General features: G+C 42.1%; 1 protein-coding gene across 2 annotated transcripts in view; it reads right to left on the reverse strand.

Annotated features, from left to right (window-relative positions):
- The window catches only part of BMPER (BMP binding endothelial regulator), a 148,883-nt gene extending 129,674 nt beyond the window's left edge, over window positions 1-19,209 (reverse strand). Inside the window, exons 1-2 of one of the 2 annotated variants that reach the window (XM_074898158.1) lie at window positions 19,095-19,209; window positions 18,158-18,243 (exon numbers count right to left, since the gene is read on the reverse strand). In XM_074898158.1, coding sequence (XP_074754259.1) covers window positions 18,158-18,243; window positions 19,095-19,209 — 201 coding nt within the window. Of the gene's footprint in view, window positions 1-18,157; window positions 18,244-19,094 lie in introns of those variants that run through there. The other variant, XM_074898159.1, reaches the window with a different exon arrangement.
- Window positions 19,210-19,502: the final 293 nt, after the last annotated feature.

A 19,502-nucleotide genomic window follows, 5' to 3' on the forward strand; every position in this document is an offset into this window, starting at 1 on the left:
GGTTCTCAAGGGGCTATATTTCCATAGTGAGAGTCTTGTTTTGTTTGGTTTTTTTTCCCCTTTTTATTTATTGAAAATGCTTTTAGGAGGCTCACACTGCATTTCTGATATCCTGAGGTTATTAACTATTTATATTGAACAGCAAAAATGTCACTTAAACTTCCATTTAACCAAAAAAAGCTGTGGAGCGAAGAATAATAAAAGCAACAGAGACAGATTAGGTAGAAACATGAACTACCATTAATGGCTAATCCTGAAAACATGCATTTTTTACCATTATTCATCACAGTCCCACTAGTAATTCTGATAGGACTCCTCACCAAGTAGTTCAGAGAGTCTTTAAGTTTCTGCCAGGATCATTCACCAAAACAATAACGATTTTCAAACAATGGCAAAAGTTACCCATGGGGAATTTGGGATGCAGCTTTCAAATATGCACATATGACCTTAGAAGACAAAAAAAGCCAGGTAAAACTAATGAAACAAGTGCACTCAAGTCACATAAGCAACATCTCCACCACAAGGCACAGGGCAGGCTCAAACGCATCTCTCACGCTGCGTGCCATGACCCACACGTTCTCTGGCTACGCTGCTGGCTCTCTGTCTGATGCTGCACAGAGCCAGAGCATCCCCTCGAGTGCACACGGAGCCATGCTCAGTCCACGCAGGCCACAGGAGAAAAGGGTTAGGCCAGCACTGGCCCCAGGCTCTGTCCCTCAGCAAGGCCTGGGAGCACCAGGCTCCCAAGTGTGTGCCTGCACCTATGCTTACGTGCAGACAACCCCGATGTTGGGCCAACTTGAACTCAAGAACAGGCTCAGGCACGTGCATAACTCTTGGTCTAGACAAATCCTGAGGCACTTTCTGAAAATACTACCCTTGCTTCTTTGGCACTCCTGCCTGGAACTTACTGTCTCGGGTCCGACTTACAAACTTCTCTTTAATTGGCAGAGTTGATGCAGGCAAGCAAGCCCTACTAATACTGTGGGACTCCTGTCTTCCATGAGCATTTCTCTGCCTGAGCAAGAGACACACAGTTTGGCTTCAGGGAGGAGACACCACTCCCCAAGGAGAGAAGCATGCAGACATTTTGAACCACTGTCAATGGAGATGAGAAAAAGGTCTCATTTCCTTTGTTCCCCTCCAATTATCTGGGTTTTTTTTGTTTTTGTTTTTCCTTGCAAAAACAAATTTTGTGGTTATAATAACAAAAAAGATTTAGCACACTAGATATGTTTTTAAATTCAAGGTGGAAAAAAATATTTTCCTCTGAAACAATGCCTGTTCTCTGCAAAATGATGCAGTTCTCTCTGTTTACCCACATAAACCTACAAACACCAAGGCATATGCTTCACCTCACAGAGATAAAAGTCCTATTATTTTAAGTGTTTTTTCAGTTTCAATGGGACAACTTACAGGAGTGATGCCAAACATATCCTTCAGTACTTTCAGCATTAAGCTCTTGCCCATGGCACAACATGACTGTGATTTCAGCATGAATTGCGTTAGATGCAAATGACAGTATTTCATGAGGAAAAAAATATGCTAGTTCAGTCCACAGAGCCTCTGTGTCCTTTTTGAGCAAAGCACTCAGTAGCCTCTGATTTACCCCCTGTAATCTCTTTAGTTTATCTGGCCTCTCTGAGGGCAAGCAGGGAGGAGGCTGCAGCTCTCCCGGCAGTGGTGCTCAGCCAGCATCAGCCACCCCCTTCATAATTCGAGCTGTCCCCACTCCCTAGGAAAGATGATTAAAACAAAGGCCCTGCTGAAAGATGACACCAAATTTCACTGCGAACGGGTATTCCCCACTGCTGTGAGGAAGAGATGAGTATGTGCAAGTCATTCAGGACATATCACTCACAACCCCTTATAGACTGAAGAGACTTTTTTTTTAATGTTTTTTTTTTCCACTGTGCTTAATGATGTTCACCAGCATGAGGAAAGTGATGACCTCGGTAGCCTGATGCAATCCCAGTACTCCCTGACAGCAGCCCATTGCACTACTGATGAAAAGAAAGGGCTTTTTTCCTCTTACATTTGTTCGCATTAATGCAACTGCTAAGGCTGCATCTGGGGACAGGGTCCCATTACATCAGACATCATATAAGCACATGCAAGGAGCAAGATACATCCCTGCTCCAGTGAGCTTATCAACACAGCCAGACAAAGTGACCATAACTGCGGATTAGGTCAGCAAGAATAAGCAGTAAGAGACGTGGTCTTCACAGGGTCCCAGCAGTTTGTACTCTAGTCTGAAAAACTACCTATAGTAATCCAGAAGCCAGGTTTCAGGGAAGGGGTACACACTGGGGTACTTGTAGGATACCACACCTTTGCATTTCACAAGATGCATGCATTTAAAATTCATAGTTTTTTCTGTGAATTTTAAATCTGTTTTTAAACAAACAATAGACAAATTAAAGGTTTTTCTACTTTGTCAGTAAAGAATTCATATTAATTATCAGTCACCTAAATCTGATGCCAATACCTAAGAAAACAGTAGTCACAGGCAGTACCTGTTGATTTGAAGCTCAGGGTGCAAACTATATCCATGCTGCTGAAAAAGGTTACAGCTCACTGACCCAACCCTATGAGCTTATGACCTACCCCTTGCTGGGTGTTCCCAGTCACTCAGATCAGCCAGCAAAACTTTTTTGGATGATCACTGCCCAACTCCTTTTAAACTAAATGAGTGATCCTGAAAGAATGTTCCTCCCTAGCCTGGTTTACTCTAACTGAAGCTGATGGGTCAGAATTCATTCTCCCAGAGAAGTGATGATCAGCTGAGGCCATAAAATCTTCCATTATCTTAGCTTGATCCAGAAGCCACTCATACACAGCTGAAGTCTACAAATGTGGAACAGCATCGCTGTCCTGGGTGTATTAGCTCCTAGAGCACTCCACTCTGCTGACCTCTCTAAGTGCCATAGGATGACTTGTAGAAGGAGAAGTTTGCTCGTATCATCCCCAAGCCAAATTGGTCTGAAAACACTCTAAGTAAATTCTAGCCCAAAAAATTTTTGAGGGTGGCACTGATGAATTTCATAGAGAGTAAAGCAGATTGTGCCAAAGGTTTAAAATAAATTATTAAATCATTTGAATTCAACAAATTTTAGATTAATCCATGGTGTTATGTTTTGTCCCATCTCAAAAATTAACTCGGTCCCATCAAAAGAGTGTCCTAACAATACTCTTGTTTCTTAATTACTTCCATCCTGGTCCTATAGACTGTGTTCAGCTTATTTTCCAGCAGACATGGACAATGAGAGAAAAACAAAACCATGAAAACATTTTTTAAAAAGTAAATCAAAATCTGATTCCATCAGTTCAGAATTCCTATTTTTGGATATAACTTCATCTTCTATTACAGACTGAATACTGACTGACAGTAATTTTTCTTCTACTGATGTGAATTGAAATTTCAATGGACATGTATTTAAAAGAGGTGCATTGACTGTTGTTTTTATAAATGTAATTAAATCACATTTTGATGGGCCACATCTACAAATATATTATCCAAATAATAGTCACCTGTCATTGCATCTTTATTGCCTTCTCTGTCTGAAGCCTGTATACTCGACCCTTACACTGGAGGTTTAGGCAGTGGCAAATGCTCTAGTTTGGGGCTTGAGCCTGTTCTAAGAACTTTGAACAAAGCAGCCCTTGAGGCCATGTACTTCTTAAAGAGTTTAAAAAGCCCAACGGGCCTCCTAACTTACTCTGCAACAAGTCATATCCCATGAAGAAACTCACTCCTGTACAACACAAAAACAGGGCTAGATTAAAGAAAAGGGAAGAAAAAAAGCAAGGTCCCCTGCTGCTCTGTCTGGCCAGAATCATGTCTTTTACTGCCCATATCCTCTAAAGAAATGATGCTCTCATGATATATTACCCTAATACATCACCAAGTGACAGTTTTCTCATGATACTGTATCCTCAAAGATGTGATGCATGCCAGAAGAAGCAACAGGAGATCTCGGCTGGGGGAGGGAAGGGGAGGGGGGTTTATTTTCTTCCAAATTTTTAATCTACACTTTGTTTTTTTAATGTTATTGTCAGGAAAATCCCTGTCAATCCTAGCTTCATAATTCAGAGGACTCCTAGAAGTTTCACAGTAGTAGCACAGCTTTGAAACTGGAAAGCACCAAAAAAAAAAAAACCACCTCTCTTCATTTAATTGAAGCAAGTTTTGAAATAGGACCAAAACGCTTGAGGAACAACAACCAAATAAAAATAGTAGCCCAAAAGAAAGCAACAAGAGTCTGTTTTCTATTATAAAATTATTTAGGCAAGAGGCCTCCAGACACTGCTGTTTTAATGAACTTCCAAGAAAACTGAGTGCTGACCCCGCATTTGTTTTCTTACATGATCTTGCCTGTGCTACACAGTGGTATTAGGGGAAAAAAAAAAAAAAAAAAGAGGAGGTTATTCACAGTGGTCTGCAGAGAGAAGGCACAGCCCCCAGCCTGTCAGTCTCTCTAGAGAAGAGTGGGAAGAGACAAGGACCAAGAGCATTTCAGGCAGGACTCCTTGAAGGTGCAAGAGCTTTTGGGGTCTTTTAATGCTGCCTTCAACTCGCTGGGGCTCACTCCTTTTTCCTGTAACTGTTCTGCACTAGTAAAACCTCGGAGGGGCAGCTGGAAATCCTAACTCATGGACAGCTTGTGGCAGCAGTCACCCTCAAGCAGGCTTCATCCAGTTGATGCCAGGAAGAGAAGGCTCAAGGCCACGGGATAATTTAGTCAGAAAAACTTATGCCACAATGATGTTTCATTTGACACATCTCATTTCATATCTACTCAAAATTCTGATGGATGAAAAGCTTCCATCAGATACGAAGAAGGAAGGTGGAATAAGCCTTCCATTGTTGTGACCAACTGTATTGCCAAATTAAGTTAGACTGTGACTTTCAAAATTTCAGCCAACGCTGTAGCTCTTAGGAGAAGCAGCATATTTTGACTTGTGAATTAAGCAAAGGTGATATGGAAGTCATTGAGAGGAAACTAGAAGCCAAAGCTGTCAAAGTCATTTTCACAGTCCTTGAGATGACTTTGACTGTATTTTGTGGCCTGGCCCTCACTGCTTTTGGGTGAGATGTAGCAGCCCTCATGCACAGCAGTGATCACTTAGCCACATGACAATACCATTGCAGTCAATGAAACCACCCACGCGAGTTCAGAGGTTTGAGCTGAGCTCTTCAGCACAGACACATGCACAATGCCCTATGTACTGGGTAGACCCAGTTAATTAAACAGTTATTTTTAAATGTTGCTCTGGAAAGAAGTTTGCTGCCCAAAATAAGAAACTAATATTGCACAACCACTTCCTGCTTGAAAAATCCAGTGGTTAAAACATGTTTTTGCATAATCATAGCCCTGCAGGGACAGTTCTCACTTCTGAAAAGCAAATTCCCTTCTTTCTGTTTTGCACATGTACAAACAAACAGATTCTGGTATGTCCAAAGCTTGTGAACTTCAACTATAATAATACATTGAATAGAAGCCATACAAGCAGATTTTTCTTCCGCCTGTGTTACCTTCACTCCTTCCTTTCCCTTGCCCCACTTGCACTGCTGGAAGTAAAAAAAAAAAAAAATACCTGTTTCTGACAAGTAAATGGAGCTGACATTAGAGAGAAGCTCTAAGGTGAATGGGGTATGCGCAAGCCATTTGTCATCTTGACAAAGTGATTTTCAGTCACCAGTGGGACACTTTAAAGACATCTGAACGGTTGGCCTTGACCACCAGCATTTCTTATGGGTTATAAAGGGACCCATGGGACCAAGAACACAACCTGCTTTTGGAAGTGACTCCTGCAGTGATACCTCTTGATAGATGTAAAGGCAGTGTGATATATCAGGTGCCATTAAGATCTTTGCTAGCAGGTTATATTTACATACGTATGGAGCGCAGATAGCATCTTGTTAACCCAATTAATGAGACTCAAATGTCAGGAAAGGGATTATGCCTGGCTCAAAGTCCACAGCACTCACAAGGCAGCCAGAGATGATTTCATTGTGTGGGACAGCACTGTGCTCTTTGAAGAGCAAGAACTCAGGCAGCAACGCTACTACCTGGGTAGCCAGGGGGAAAACACAGGGGAGGTGGAAAGATGGTCTGAAATCCAAAGGTTTCACACCTTTAGCATAAGAAGGACTCCTGACGATGGGAGACTCAAGTGCCCTGTAAAAATGAGAACCTGGGGCTGGACCGAAGAAAACTAAAAAGTATCCACTTGAGGTCTTGGAAACTTAATTTTTTATTAACTGTACCTTCCTCTGCAATTAAAGAAAGCCCTCATTGCCAAGTCACAGCCTGATCTGGGTTGGAAGAGGAACAGCATTTCATCCAGCCTGTCCACACTGCTGCATTTTACACAGGCAATTGAAACACACTTCTCTAACCTAAAGGAAAGTGGGAAATTTCCTGACCAAGATGAGATCACTAATCTCTGCATCAATGACTCTCCATATACTTGACAATAAACTCCTTTTCTGTCACAGCCTCCAACTACCAAGCTGTATGACATAAGAGGAGGTGCTCCTGTCACGCGGGTCAGAGCAGTGAACCCTGAATGGCACAGCGTGAAGTACTTGGCTCCAAAACAGAGAGAGGGGTTTAGGGTAAGGCCTTGTGCTCAGGAACTCCTGTCAGCTCTCTCTCTGCTCAGCATGTTGGCTGAAAGAAATCCCAGTTCTGAGTGTCTTCTCAATGGAGGAGACAAGACAGTCAGCATGGGCTGCTTGGGCCAACAGCCCAACCTAAGCACTACTCAGTGTGTTAACCTAAATCCTTGGATGGTAAAAGTACCTTATGGCCACAGTGACAAGTTGTCCACAAACACACAGTAGTAATATTAAGTCTTCAGAAGATGCTTAAAAGCCTTTTAGACCTCTGGTTCCAGAGTCATACATAACTTTCCTGGAGTCACATCATATCCACATCCTCTCAGCTAAAGCTCTGTCTCACCTCGAATTTTTATGCTGCCTTCTATGTAAGAGGTATGCCCAGCAAACAGGCTGGAGTGGCCTACTCGTCTCTCCAGATGGCTGCCTTCCAGTGAACCTCCCTTTTATTGTAGGTGATTTGCTTTCTTTTTCCCTTTTTGGCTCCCACCTTGGTATGTTTCCATATGTAGGCTGGTTTAATTATGCCAAGAAACCTGATGACATCAAAGATACATTTTACACTAAAATTATTATATACAGTTTTAGGCACTGAACATGTACCCTTCGTGTAACAACAAGTACATAAAACTACTCAAATTTCTTACTATCGTGGCCTATAGTTTTAGATATTTTTTAATTTTCCACTTCAGATTGATTTTTGGGTCAAACAGTTTTTGCTTGAGGATTAGAAACTTTGCCAAGTTAAATTGGACCTTTACATCCATTTTTCCAGAAGCTATACAAATTGCACGCTTCTTCTGTTTCCTCCACATTTTCATGTTAAACAAGTCCTGGTTCAGTATCAGTGCACGATGCTGCATCTTAAATGTCCACATCAGCAAGTTTCTCCAGCAATGCTTAATGTGTTTAGATCATAGACAAACTATGCCTCAAGCATGTGTCTGTTAAAAAGCTTTCTTACACTACCACACCATCAACATTTGAATGTATAATGATTTTAATTGTCCAGCTTTTTTTATACGCTGCTTTTACCAACAACCCATCCACCAACCTTTGGTTTACAGGCTAAAAAGCTTGCATGCTTAGCATTCTGCCTGCCAACATACTTTTATTCATTTATTTCAATCAAAAGCATTTGCCAGATTGAATCACCAATGCACCCAACCAGTTAACTGGTCCAGCTCTCCCCAGAACTGAGTATTGGGGTAGGGAAGTGCTAAATATTAAAATGATCAGCTGTACACCGCCACATACAGGAAAAAAAAATATTCTCTGTCACAAGCAAAAGATCCACAGTCTCTCTGCAGTATGAGAGCCTGCTGCTCTTATCAGTATTTTAGGTCCCACAGGCAATCCTTCAGCTAATAGCCTTATCTCAAGCCCAGCCACCCTGCCTGGCTCCTTCCTACCACAATGATTTCCAAGCAGCACAACCTGAAGGTGTTTCACTAACTGGCGCAATCAGATCATAAACACCACGTAGCCTTAGAGCAGTCATTTATCAGCTCTTCCCCATCTCTCCCAAACCATGCCTCAACTGCACATCACCACCCAGAGAGAAAAAATGGGGGAGGAGACAACCTCAGGACAATCAAGGTCTGTTATTCTTCAGCCACTAATAAATCATAAGACAAACCAGAAAAACAGATGCAAATGTATGACTCTAGCTGGCCATCAGAATACTTTTTGATGCTTCCAAACCTTGGGGAAGACCCAGTTCCCATTGAAGACACAATATAATTGAACGTAAAGACATCAGGAACAGCTAAAAAAGCAAAACAAGAAAACAAAACCCAAACCACACGACTTCTTGCCTATATGATGTCAGAAACCTGATTTTCCTGGCCAAGGCTCTGTGACACATTGGCTTGCATCCCCCCCGGGGAAGGAGGAGTGCAGAGCTGCTGCTTCTATGCCCCAAGCAAGATCTTTAGCTACAAAAGAGGAGGTGAGCCATACCACGACCATCTGGAGAAAGGGGCAGCTGGCCCTGCAGCCAACAGAGTTGCCTGGAGTTACGCTGGGCACCCTAGCAGCCCAGGGCTGCGCAATACCTGGTTTTCGGTGTGAAGCAGAAATGGCAGTCTTCAGCTTCTCAAGTTTGGCACAGCTCTGGATATTGAAGCCAACACAGTGCTCAGCACAGAGAAATTTAAAAATTAAATGAGAACGTCTACACTGCTGAGGGATTTGCACTAAATATCTGATTTACAGGAAGTTTCAACACTGCAGGTTGGGGTTTATGCATATGTAAGACAGCATCGCTACCATGCGACTGACTGCAGATGTCCCATGTGAACTAGACCTGCTCTTGTGCACAATGCAATGTAATAATGCAAGCGTAGCTCTAAGGCAGAGTTAGAGATGATCTGATTCAATCTTTAATACTGAAGCTCTGCAAAATGGTTTACTTAAAAGAGGGGCTCAAAAAAACCTGGGGACTCATTTTGTCAGGGAAAACATCAGATCTTTTGCATCCTTTTTCTAAATGGTATTTTATCACATTTCTATCCTTTGTGCTCCCAAGAACAAAATAGATCTTGAAATCCAGTGCTATTTCATAGTACTGCCTTTTGCTGCAGCACTTAGCAGCACAAGCATACAATGCTTCCCTCTGAAAAATCTAAGATACAATACAGAAAATGAAAACTACAGCCAGGAGTCTGATGTGTAGAACAGATGAGGAAACAAGTAAAGAGCAGGCAAATCATATACAATGCATGAAGACATGTTATTTCTTCAGTGAGGTGGTGGTACACAGTCCTAGTTTAACAGCCCATTTTAGATCACTATCTAAAGCAAGTGGATTCCAGACACAGGGGGAAAATGGAAAAAAAAAAAAGCCAGAAAAAGTCTAATAACTAAACGGGAGAGGCAGACAAAAAGTATATGAAATCCAGGTCTCAGCGCACAAGGTCAGCTCCTGGGGATAACAAGGGATGGGGTCCATGCTGTACTTGGGCCTAGAGCTCAGCACTTGATTCAGCTGGATGCAAAACGCTGCACAGAGCTCAATCGGACAAGTGGTCAGACTAGGAATTTTTTAGCTGCAGCTTAATGCATAAGATGAAGATGCCAAGAGGCCTCAGAGGAAGTAATTACAGCAGTTATTAGGTACAATATGAGCAAGTACCGGTATGATAGTAATTTTAATAGTGGTATTACAGGTAAAAGCTTTTATGCAATATTGTTTTTTCTTCACAATGGCCTTTTATTTGACCATAAGCTCAATATAAAAAGATTGCATTTTCATTTGATTTTCTGGTTGTTGCTTAATATTTTTCTTCCCTCAAAAATTTCTATTAAAACATAATGGGGAAATAAAACCAGATATTTGGTGGGGAAAAAATATCTATTTTTATATAGCAGCACAAAGCAGAACAGCAGACATACTGACACTGTAAGCCATTCACTTACAGGACCATAATTCTTAAAAAGACCATTAACAACTCAATGGAAGAAACTTGAAAGCTAATAAAAACTATATACAGGTAACTGTATGCTTTTAAAATGACATTTTGATATTGGACCAGCTCTTTAATAATGTTTTTCTTATTGGCAATAAAAAAGTGCCTTAACTTAGACTGATCCATTTTGCACTTATTGTAGGCACAGTCAAAAGACATTTGCAACTTATATTACATTTTTCCATTTAGTTTATGGCATTTTTGTGCCCTTCATGTTTTTCTACATATTATTTATACATTTTAAAGATGTTCTTTTGTATTTCAGTTCTCTGATCCTTTAGTTATGCCAAGGAGAATCTCATGTCCATACTTGATGGATGGGACCTTCATCATCTTTACAGTGACATATCACCAGCTCTCTTCCAGGAGGGTTTTGCCAAGACCTATAATCAGTTCAGCACTGTGTTTGTATGTATGTTTGCTCAATGCAGCTGTCTCTATGTTAGAAATGTGCAAGTAGTGAACTCTTCACTATGCCATGTGGTCTGAGAACAACATGAAATAGCTCCTTCGAGCCTGCAGATTTCCAGACAGGCTCCATCATAAGCTGTCACACATGATGGTGCACCATGTCTCCGAACTAAATGTCACGATAAAGCACAGTGAACTGAAGGCAAACGTACTTGAGAAGGGATGTGCCACACTCTGAGGCACCTCTGGGATGTGAAGCAAAGTGCAGAAAGTGGACTTCAAAAGGTCCACAGATGGCCCAAACACAACACCCAGGTATACAATCCATACTCATTCCTCAGAGGAGAAAATGATGTGGGATTTGTTGCACATGGTACTACTTGGCCAGGGTGGTTATACCTGTATATGGTACTAAACTGACTTGAACATTGCCTCAGCACTGCTGTTGGAAACTTAAAAGGATCAAGCTAGAGTAATCATCTTCTACCATAGATAGTTTGTGCTTCATTCTCAGACAGGCCAAAGTCTCGTCTTACAGGTACTGCATGAATTAAGAACAAGTACAACTGAACCTACCTGGACCATCCTTCAGGAGAGCCTACCAGACCAATCACTGCCACAACAGGTAATTAACCAGCTCTGGGCTCTTGATTCTATTCACTTCTCACTTGCCAAACATCTTTAAAATATATATATACATATATATATATATATATATATATATATATGAACTATATCTATATATATTGTTCTTTGGTCTCCACAACAAAGCACATATGGGACACCCAGCTGCACCAGACATGGGGTTATGACTGGATTTTGTTTTCAAGGTTTGTTTTTGGGGTGTGGAGTGTTGGATTTTTTCATTTAAGAGATGGCATATACATCTGTATCTTTTTTAAACTGGATAAAAACTAATAAAGCTTTCATCATGTTGGAGAATGTTTGTGCTCCAGGAACCCTTCATAGACCAATCGAAACAACATTCTCTTCTGCAGTAATATGGGGGTGAAAACTACCAGTACACTACTGTGTCATAGGCTTTTTTGTCTCTTTGTTATTTTTGTGGGTGAAGAGAAAGCTGATTATATTATACAGTAATAAAGACCAAGAATATTTAAATTGAAAGAAGATGCAGTCTTGGTAGATTCTGTAGTTGATGTATGTAAACTATTGAAATTAAATTAAATAAAATAGGTATGGGAGAATTGTTTGATGATTTTTTTTTTTTTTTTAATATGCACTACTCCACTAAAAGTCATCTGGGCCACATTATACCTTGACGCAACAACAATTGAATCCTGATGTACTCAAACACTGCCATCTTCACTGAACATGTGTCAAACACTTGCTCTCAGGCTAGCTATGTGCTTTCAACTTGTGTACGGTACCCCAGAAATCAACTATGCTATAGGTAAAGAACCCCAGCAAATCAAGTAGCTTTCTCGCTTTAGTCTTCAATCAGGAGATGGAGTTTTTGGCGGGGGTGCAGGGAAGACCAAGGGTTGAGGTTATTTCCTCTGGGTTTTGGTTTGCTTGCACTTGGTTTTCACTACTCTGTTGGTTCAAGCTAGGTAGAACACTAGGCGTTATAACAATGAATTTAACATAATTTTTTATGAGCAAAGGTCAAATTCTACATTGCACATTCAGATTTAAAAGCGGAAATTTAAACTACAGAATGATGTTTCATGCTGAATAAAACTTACGCCAAGCAAAGCTCTGATTTCTAGTTTCCTGAGCTCCCGTCTCCAAACTTTTCTCAGGTTTCCAACACTTGGTTACACTTTCTGGCTCACATTTATTTCCTTCTGTTCTGGATTTAGGTGATAAAAGGTTGAGACATATGATTACCACTCTTCAGGTGCAGTTGGCAAGTTTGAGGCGCAGGCATGAGGGAAGGGGGGAGGAAAAAAGGTGGGGGAAATGGCACTGGTTTAGTTGTGGTTTGTCAAGATCACTACTGGCTTTTATCAGCTGTTTCTTGACACAACTCACTTTGTTCTAAAGTATTTTGGAAAAATAAAAAAAAATAATAAAAGACTTTTTCTCCCCACAAAGAACACACGGAAAATAAAACCCTTCATTCTCTTGAAAAAATAAAATAATAAAAAAAAAAAGCTCTTGCCGTGTGAACGCCACTGTTAGCTGAGGTATACTTATCTATTTTCTTGCAGTTCCTGGCTTCTCACCTGTCTCTTTCAGCTGGCATTTTTGGTACGTTCATTTTAAAACTACATATACCACTGGGCAATGGAAAGGTTATTCTTGGATCTCTGCTTGCTTCTGGCAAGGTGGTTCAGGGTCCATGCAGATCATGATAAATGAGCATGAGATGACATGGCTCTCCTCACCATCACTGGCACCACCGCCTGTCATCGTTGCCATTGCTGAGCTCATCTCACCTTCAAAAAACTCAGCACTCAGAAGTTTAATTCAGGCTAAGTTAATTCTGTGGCGGTTTTACGTTCTCATCCTATAATTATGCACAGGTTCTCATTTCACCTATTTCCGACAGACTGTAGCATTTTTATGTCTTTTCCACGCGTATATTGAAGTATATATTTCTTGAAAGCAAATGCCATAATATCAGGTGTGAGCCTACTTCTATTCTGAGTTTTAGATACCTTCCAGCCAAAAAGCTGTACCAACAAAAACTCTGCCGTACTTGATCATTTACCGTACTTGTACCAGAGTTGAACTTAAATATTGCATGTCTATTTTTTATGCCAACACCCATATAAAATAAATCTAATCAAAAGTTACCCCAATATTCCATTAATAGCATTTTCCCCTAACATTTTGAAATCCTCACATACAAGAAGTCCAAAACTTACCAAAATGTCATAAGTTTTCACATTTATGAAGTTTTGTTTCTGTTAACAGAAATGTACTCATGCCTCAACTACCCTCAGCCCAACACTTTCACATCTGAAATATAAAGATCTGAATCTGTCATACATGACATGTTTGGGTTCCTCAAACTGCACAAGGTGTGTGAAATGCTGCTATGGATTGAAATAAAGTCATTTTTCCACAGATGTAGGAGAACATTTTTAGATGAAAATTTAGTAGTTATAATGGCTTGCACTCTTACAGCATTTAATAACCGGAATAAAAGAATCAATTCCTCAAACTGAATCAATATAATTCCATTATGTATACCATCAAGACTATATAGTTTAACCTATAATCATAACTGCCAATTCAGACAAGTTCTTTTAAACCCAAACTTTTTTCAGTCAACTTCATTACCCACAGTTTCACTACTTTGATTTTCAGAAGCCAGCAGGATATGAGATTTTCTTACTATTGACCACTAAGCATAAAATAATTTCACACTCATATGTTCTCCAACATATTTTTTGGGGGACTGTCAAGGGCCATATCATTATCTGAAACAATAGTTTCCCTTTTTTTGACAAGACATTTTCTTCACAGTTGTGTTGAGTTAGTCCTTGTTACTGTCCATCACATACAGCATTTCCTTTCAGTTGTTCCACCTTCCACTGATACAGAGCTTGCTGCAGCTTAGAACATTTTCCATCCTTTAATCAGAAAAGTCTTTAATTATAACCATGGTTGCAATGGGATACTCAGCCATGGCGCTTCACAAGTGGGCTGTCCTGCACTTTTTACGTGACCTAGCTTCAAGAAAAACAATTTTCCAGTGCAATTTCTGTGTATCTGTTTTACCCATTAGCTCTAAGTACTAAGGATGCCAGTGCTTTCTCCAGTTTGTGTGTTTAACCGCGTATAAGGTGAATGCACGAGAAAGCAGGTACTTTCTGTTGCCTTCAGCCTGCTTTGCATTATTCCAGTATCTCAAACGCTATGGAAAGCCAGGTGGCACGGTAGCTTTTGGAGACAGCATATCTCGTCGGAGATACAGAACCACAGACATTCGAAATGGAAGTGGGCAGAAGACCAAAGCACACTAGCTCTAACAGCAGTTTGCAAATAGCAACAGCAAGTCATAAATCATAGCTCTCAAAACCTCTGGATCACAAAGTCAGTCTTAATTTGCCTTTGCCCATCCATGCCTCAGAACAAGCTCAGGAGAGCAGGCATACCAAAAACCTAGCATCTGTGCAGCCTGCCCCTTGTCAGCTAGACAAAAAAGAAAATGAGTGTGTTCATACTGTGACTATTCCACCCACGTCCACTTGTAAAGTGAAAGTGCATGAAGTGAGAAGGGATGGCTTTGTAGTCAAACCATTAGACCAGAAGTTAGGAGACCCGAGCTTTCATCACAGTCCTACAAGAAATTCCTTGTGGATAAACCACAATTCTTCTTTGATTTTGATGTTTTTTTCTCTAAAAAATAATAAAAATAGCCAAATCTTGCTGTCAGCTGTAATTAATTCATCCATGTTTATTAAGTGCTTGGAGATGATTAGTTGGACAGCAACGTACCATTGCTAGAGTGTTGCAATTGTAAAGGTTCCCATTGAAACTATTGTCCCATAGATGTTAAAAATGACTATTTTTATGGGCATTATTAAGACCATAAAGTAAAGACATATAAATTACAAGTTAGGGAACTCTCGATTTTAGCCATAGTTACTTGTTCAGCTGTACCGTTCTTGCATACAGAGCCATAGTGTACATTTACACACACACATACACGCTCTTAGTCTTACCTTTTTCCTTATATTAAGGGCAAGCATCAGTGCTGTTCTGTGCACTCCACCACATTTCAGCAAGTAGGAAAGTCCAAAACAGAGTAATCTCATGGTGGCTGCAGTGCCTTTTTATTAGAAAAGCATTACCGATACTTCAGAAGTGAATGACTTACCATGCACTATATATGAGGTCTCCAGCACATGTCCCCCAGTCTGAATTCCTGTACCACCACAACTTCTCTTTTCACATGTTACAGCAGATGCTCAAGAATGAACTCATCTTGTTTGGTAGCTAGACTTGTCTATCTCTAGGAGATCCCCACCAGCATCCCTTTCATATTCCAGATTCAGGGTTTTGTGTTACCAATAACTCTAAAGCAAGAGCTAGAAGCTTTATTAAAGCAGCACCCCCAGAAGCCAGTCTCTGCTCTATCATCTGCCTTGTTCCTGTTCACGTTCCTATCATGGAAATCAGTCCACCCTGTCTTCACCAAAACTTTTGGTTTTAGTCTTCCTACCAAGACTTCTCAGCGGTGTGTAAGGAAATGCATTGTAATGGCTCTTTGCAGTTTTTCTTGCATTACTGCAGCTTACTCATAACCTATGAGTTCCCAGTTTTTACCACATGTGCTCCTAGAGTACTACCTGTTGCTTTGCCCTCCCAGCTGATTTAGCCTGTCAAGAGAAAGCCGGAGATCTCTTTGCTTATGCTGCCTCCCTCTTTCCCCCTTGCTAGGATGCATCCCCATACTCCCCAGGACACAACCTGCAGAGTCAGTTCTGTCAAACATTCAGCATTTCAACCCCATCTCCTCTCATCTGTGAGATGGGGAAAGTCCTGGAAGGGAGTTATTTAGATATTCCTCTTCTTCCCAGAGCTGTTCAGATTTCTGTAACTTGTGCAGATATTTATGGCAACTTGCAGTCATGGAAACGTATCACTGCTAGAGGAGACCTGCCATAGACCAATCCAATATTTCAGTTACTCACTTTACTGGTGTTTTTAACACAAGTGCCCTCTGTTGAATTTTCTGTCCTCTCCTGGAAAGCAATTGCTTCCTTCCTGGAACAGCTGATTAAGCTCTCTTTTTAGTTGCTCACTTCTTACGATATGAACATCCATCAGGTTTGCCCTTGAAGAGTATGATCAGTCTTCCAGAGAAAGTTCCTCACTGAATTGCTTTTAAACAATCAATATTTCTAGTTGGATGTAAGGAAACCTGGTTCTCTTTTCCCTCCTGGTCACAAATCACCACATCGTTTCTTTTGTTTCTGCTCTCCCCAGACCTCTTAAAATTGATCTTTTCCCTTGTGGCAGGCCTGAACAAAGATTTCAGCAACAGGCCGTCCAATAAGTCACAGCATTAAAGTCAGTATCTCCAGACTGGTTTCCTTCTCCTCTACCAGGCCTCCCAACTTCCAATGGAAGAAACAGAGATCACATTTATCCTTTGGCAGAAATAAAACACAGAGTATCCAGTGCAGGTAACTGCAGTAACTCACTAGGCATCTGTACTCTTAAAACATAGTGTCCCCCTTGCATAGAAGGGAGCCAAATGCCTTCAGTTGCCATTTCACTACAGTAAGCCCTACAAACCGCAGAGATTTAGAGTTCTTACAACCAATGTTTTTTGCAGTTCTCCATGTTCATGCACTAAAAGGGTGCTCATTGATTCAATAAAGCCAAGGTCTAGAGAGATCTATGAGTATTTTACCCTGATGCATTATTGCCCTGATGCCCAAGACTGAACTTCTGCTCCTTCACAGATAAATTGCTTCCTCGCTGGTTAACACCAGCTTCCATTAGCAAGAGTGGTGGCAGACATATTTGGGAAGGTGATCCATGATAAAACACAGCTTTGTCTTTTTTTTCATTTTCCCTTTGATTTCTTTACTCACCACATCCCATGCTCCTCCTTTCCCCATCTCCCTCTACTCAGAAGAATCAATAACTTATTCTTCATCACTATTAGCTAAAAAGTTATCACTCTCACTTAAAATCTATTGAACCCAGTGCAGCAATATACATCAACCTCGGGATGCTCATGATCAGGGTCCTACAGTTGCCAAAATTGCCTTCTAAAAGGCAGTCTGAAACAATTCTTTAAGGCTTTTATAGGCTTATAATAATGCTGGATAATGCTAATAATTATTAATAGTGCTAATAGAAGGGGGGGAGGGGGTATCTTGATATTTCAGTCCTAAAGTAGAACACGTTCTGTACATTCAGCTATTCTGTAACTTCCAAGATGTAAAACATAGGGCTTTCTGGTCTATACTTTTCTTTGCATTCAACAGTAAATTAAGGTTTGTAGCTTTCTTTTAAATATATTGTAGGAAGTTTTATTTAGAACAACTGCTTTTCAGTATCTCCTAAGCCTTGGCTTGTCCAGCTGAACTGCTCCCAAAAATACTTAACTCCAAAGCAGAGTTACAAGGAAAGGGAATGTTTCTCCCCAAAATGTGTATCAGCTAGCAACATTATTAACCACTGAATTCCCAGCACAGCAGGCAGTGTCATCCTTGAAACAAAGCGCTCTGATGAAAGCATCACTTGTGCTTCCACTGTAGTCTTATTACAGCGTGCATAGTCACGTTACAGCCTTCACCTTGAACCCTTGTGCAGCTCCTCAGCCACTCATGTGCGAGACTAAGCACGTGGGAGCTCGAAGCAGCAGCGTTTCCAACCCTTACCTTCCACTCTCTTTGCTGAACTACACGCAAAGACTCGTGTGTGCACCCCAGCTTTGCGAAAACATTTCTCCCTCCAAATTCACGTGGTAAATGTGGTTTCACAATGTCGTATTAAAGTCATGTACAACTTTGTGCCCGAGAGTTTTAAAGTCAAAGAAATGATTGCCAGATCATGGATTGGATTACTTTCCATTAGCTCAGCTCTGAGATAACCTTGTGTTACATAAAGACGACAGAGGCACCCAAGATTTGATTATGTGAAATATTCCCCTCTCTGTGCGTTACTTTTAGTACAGGTCTGAATGTTCTTACTATCTGAAATCCAAACTTACCAGGCAAACACACATTATACAAGGGTTGTCTGTGATAAATGGTATCTGCAGAATTTCCCCTTCATTTTCACATTTTGCAACGGATCCTGAAATAGAAATAGAAATTTTAAAATACTGACATACTTCAATTCCCCCAGCTGGTTTTGGAAACTGTCCTCGTCGCACTTACGTTTAACCCTGCTCCATTCCTAGCCTTTGATTTTAAATCTTGCCTTAATTTGCGCAGTGTAAGCAAGCAAGGACATTCAGCATTTCTCTAAGATTCCAAAGGGAACTGGGAAATGACCGGCCTTTTACTGCCACACAAACCTAGACTTTCTTTGTGCCCCAGTTATAGCAAAGAAGGACGCTTTTTCTCTTCTCAGATGACGTGTGGAGAATAATGAGTACTCCATGCAAAGCAAGATACTTCTATAACGACAGATCCAGAGCTCAGTGAAACCAGCAGAAAGCTGTCCATTACACTCCGAGGACTTGGACCAGGAGTGCAGCACGAGCCCTAAACCGAGCATCCTTTCAACGCACCGCAGCCAACTGGCAAATGAGTCAAAATTAGCAGGCTGACTGTCAGACGGAATCGAATTAGAAATCCCTTTATGGCCCTCGCTGTGATTAGCTGGTATTCTGTCATGTTGGAATCACTTCTTGAAAGCTAATGGCTCCTCGCTCGCGCTAGAAATTGATTCGGCGTTTCCCTCCGTGCCCCAGCTATCAGGAAAACACAACCCTCGAGGGAAAGCGGGGGAAGAGAAGAGGGGGGAGGAATTGGGGAGGGGGGAAGCATGGTTCCCGCGTTCACCTGCCCCAGAGCACGCGGTGACACCTCCAGCCGTCCGCCCTTCCCGCGCTCCCGGCGCCAGGCAGCCCCGCGCAGCAGGTGGGCACCGCGCAGCCTGCGCGCCCGCTCCGCGCCCCCCCGCCCGCCGGCGCCCCTTACCTGTGAGCAGGGAGGAGGCCAGCGCCCCGGGGAGGCAGAGGGCGCCCAGCAGGACGGCGGCGGCGGCCGGGACGAGGCGCGGAGCCGCCGGCCAGCCCCCGCCGAGCCGGGGCATCGTCCCGGGGGTGCCGCCGGCCGCGGGGCAGCGTCCGGGACGCGCCGTCGGGTGGCGGAGCCCGGCCGCCGCCGGCACGGCCGCCCCAGCACCGACCCCCGGCGCCGGGGTGGGGAACAAGACGGGAGACAGTGGCCCGCCGGGGAGTCCCACCCCACGGCGGCACCGGGGGAGGGGACTGTGGGTGCGGGGATAGCAGCTGTCAGCGCCTGCCCCTCGGCCCCGCACCCCCTCTTTCCATCGCCCCCCTCCCCTGCCCGCATCCCTTCTTATACCTTCCTCTCCCCATAGTC

This window comes from Athene noctua, chromosome 2, assembly GCF_965140245.1.
Source record: "Athene noctua chromosome 2, bAthNoc1.hap1.1, whole genome shotgun sequence".
Lineage (NCBI taxonomy): Eukaryota > Metazoa > Chordata > Aves > Strigiformes > Strigidae > Athene > Athene noctua.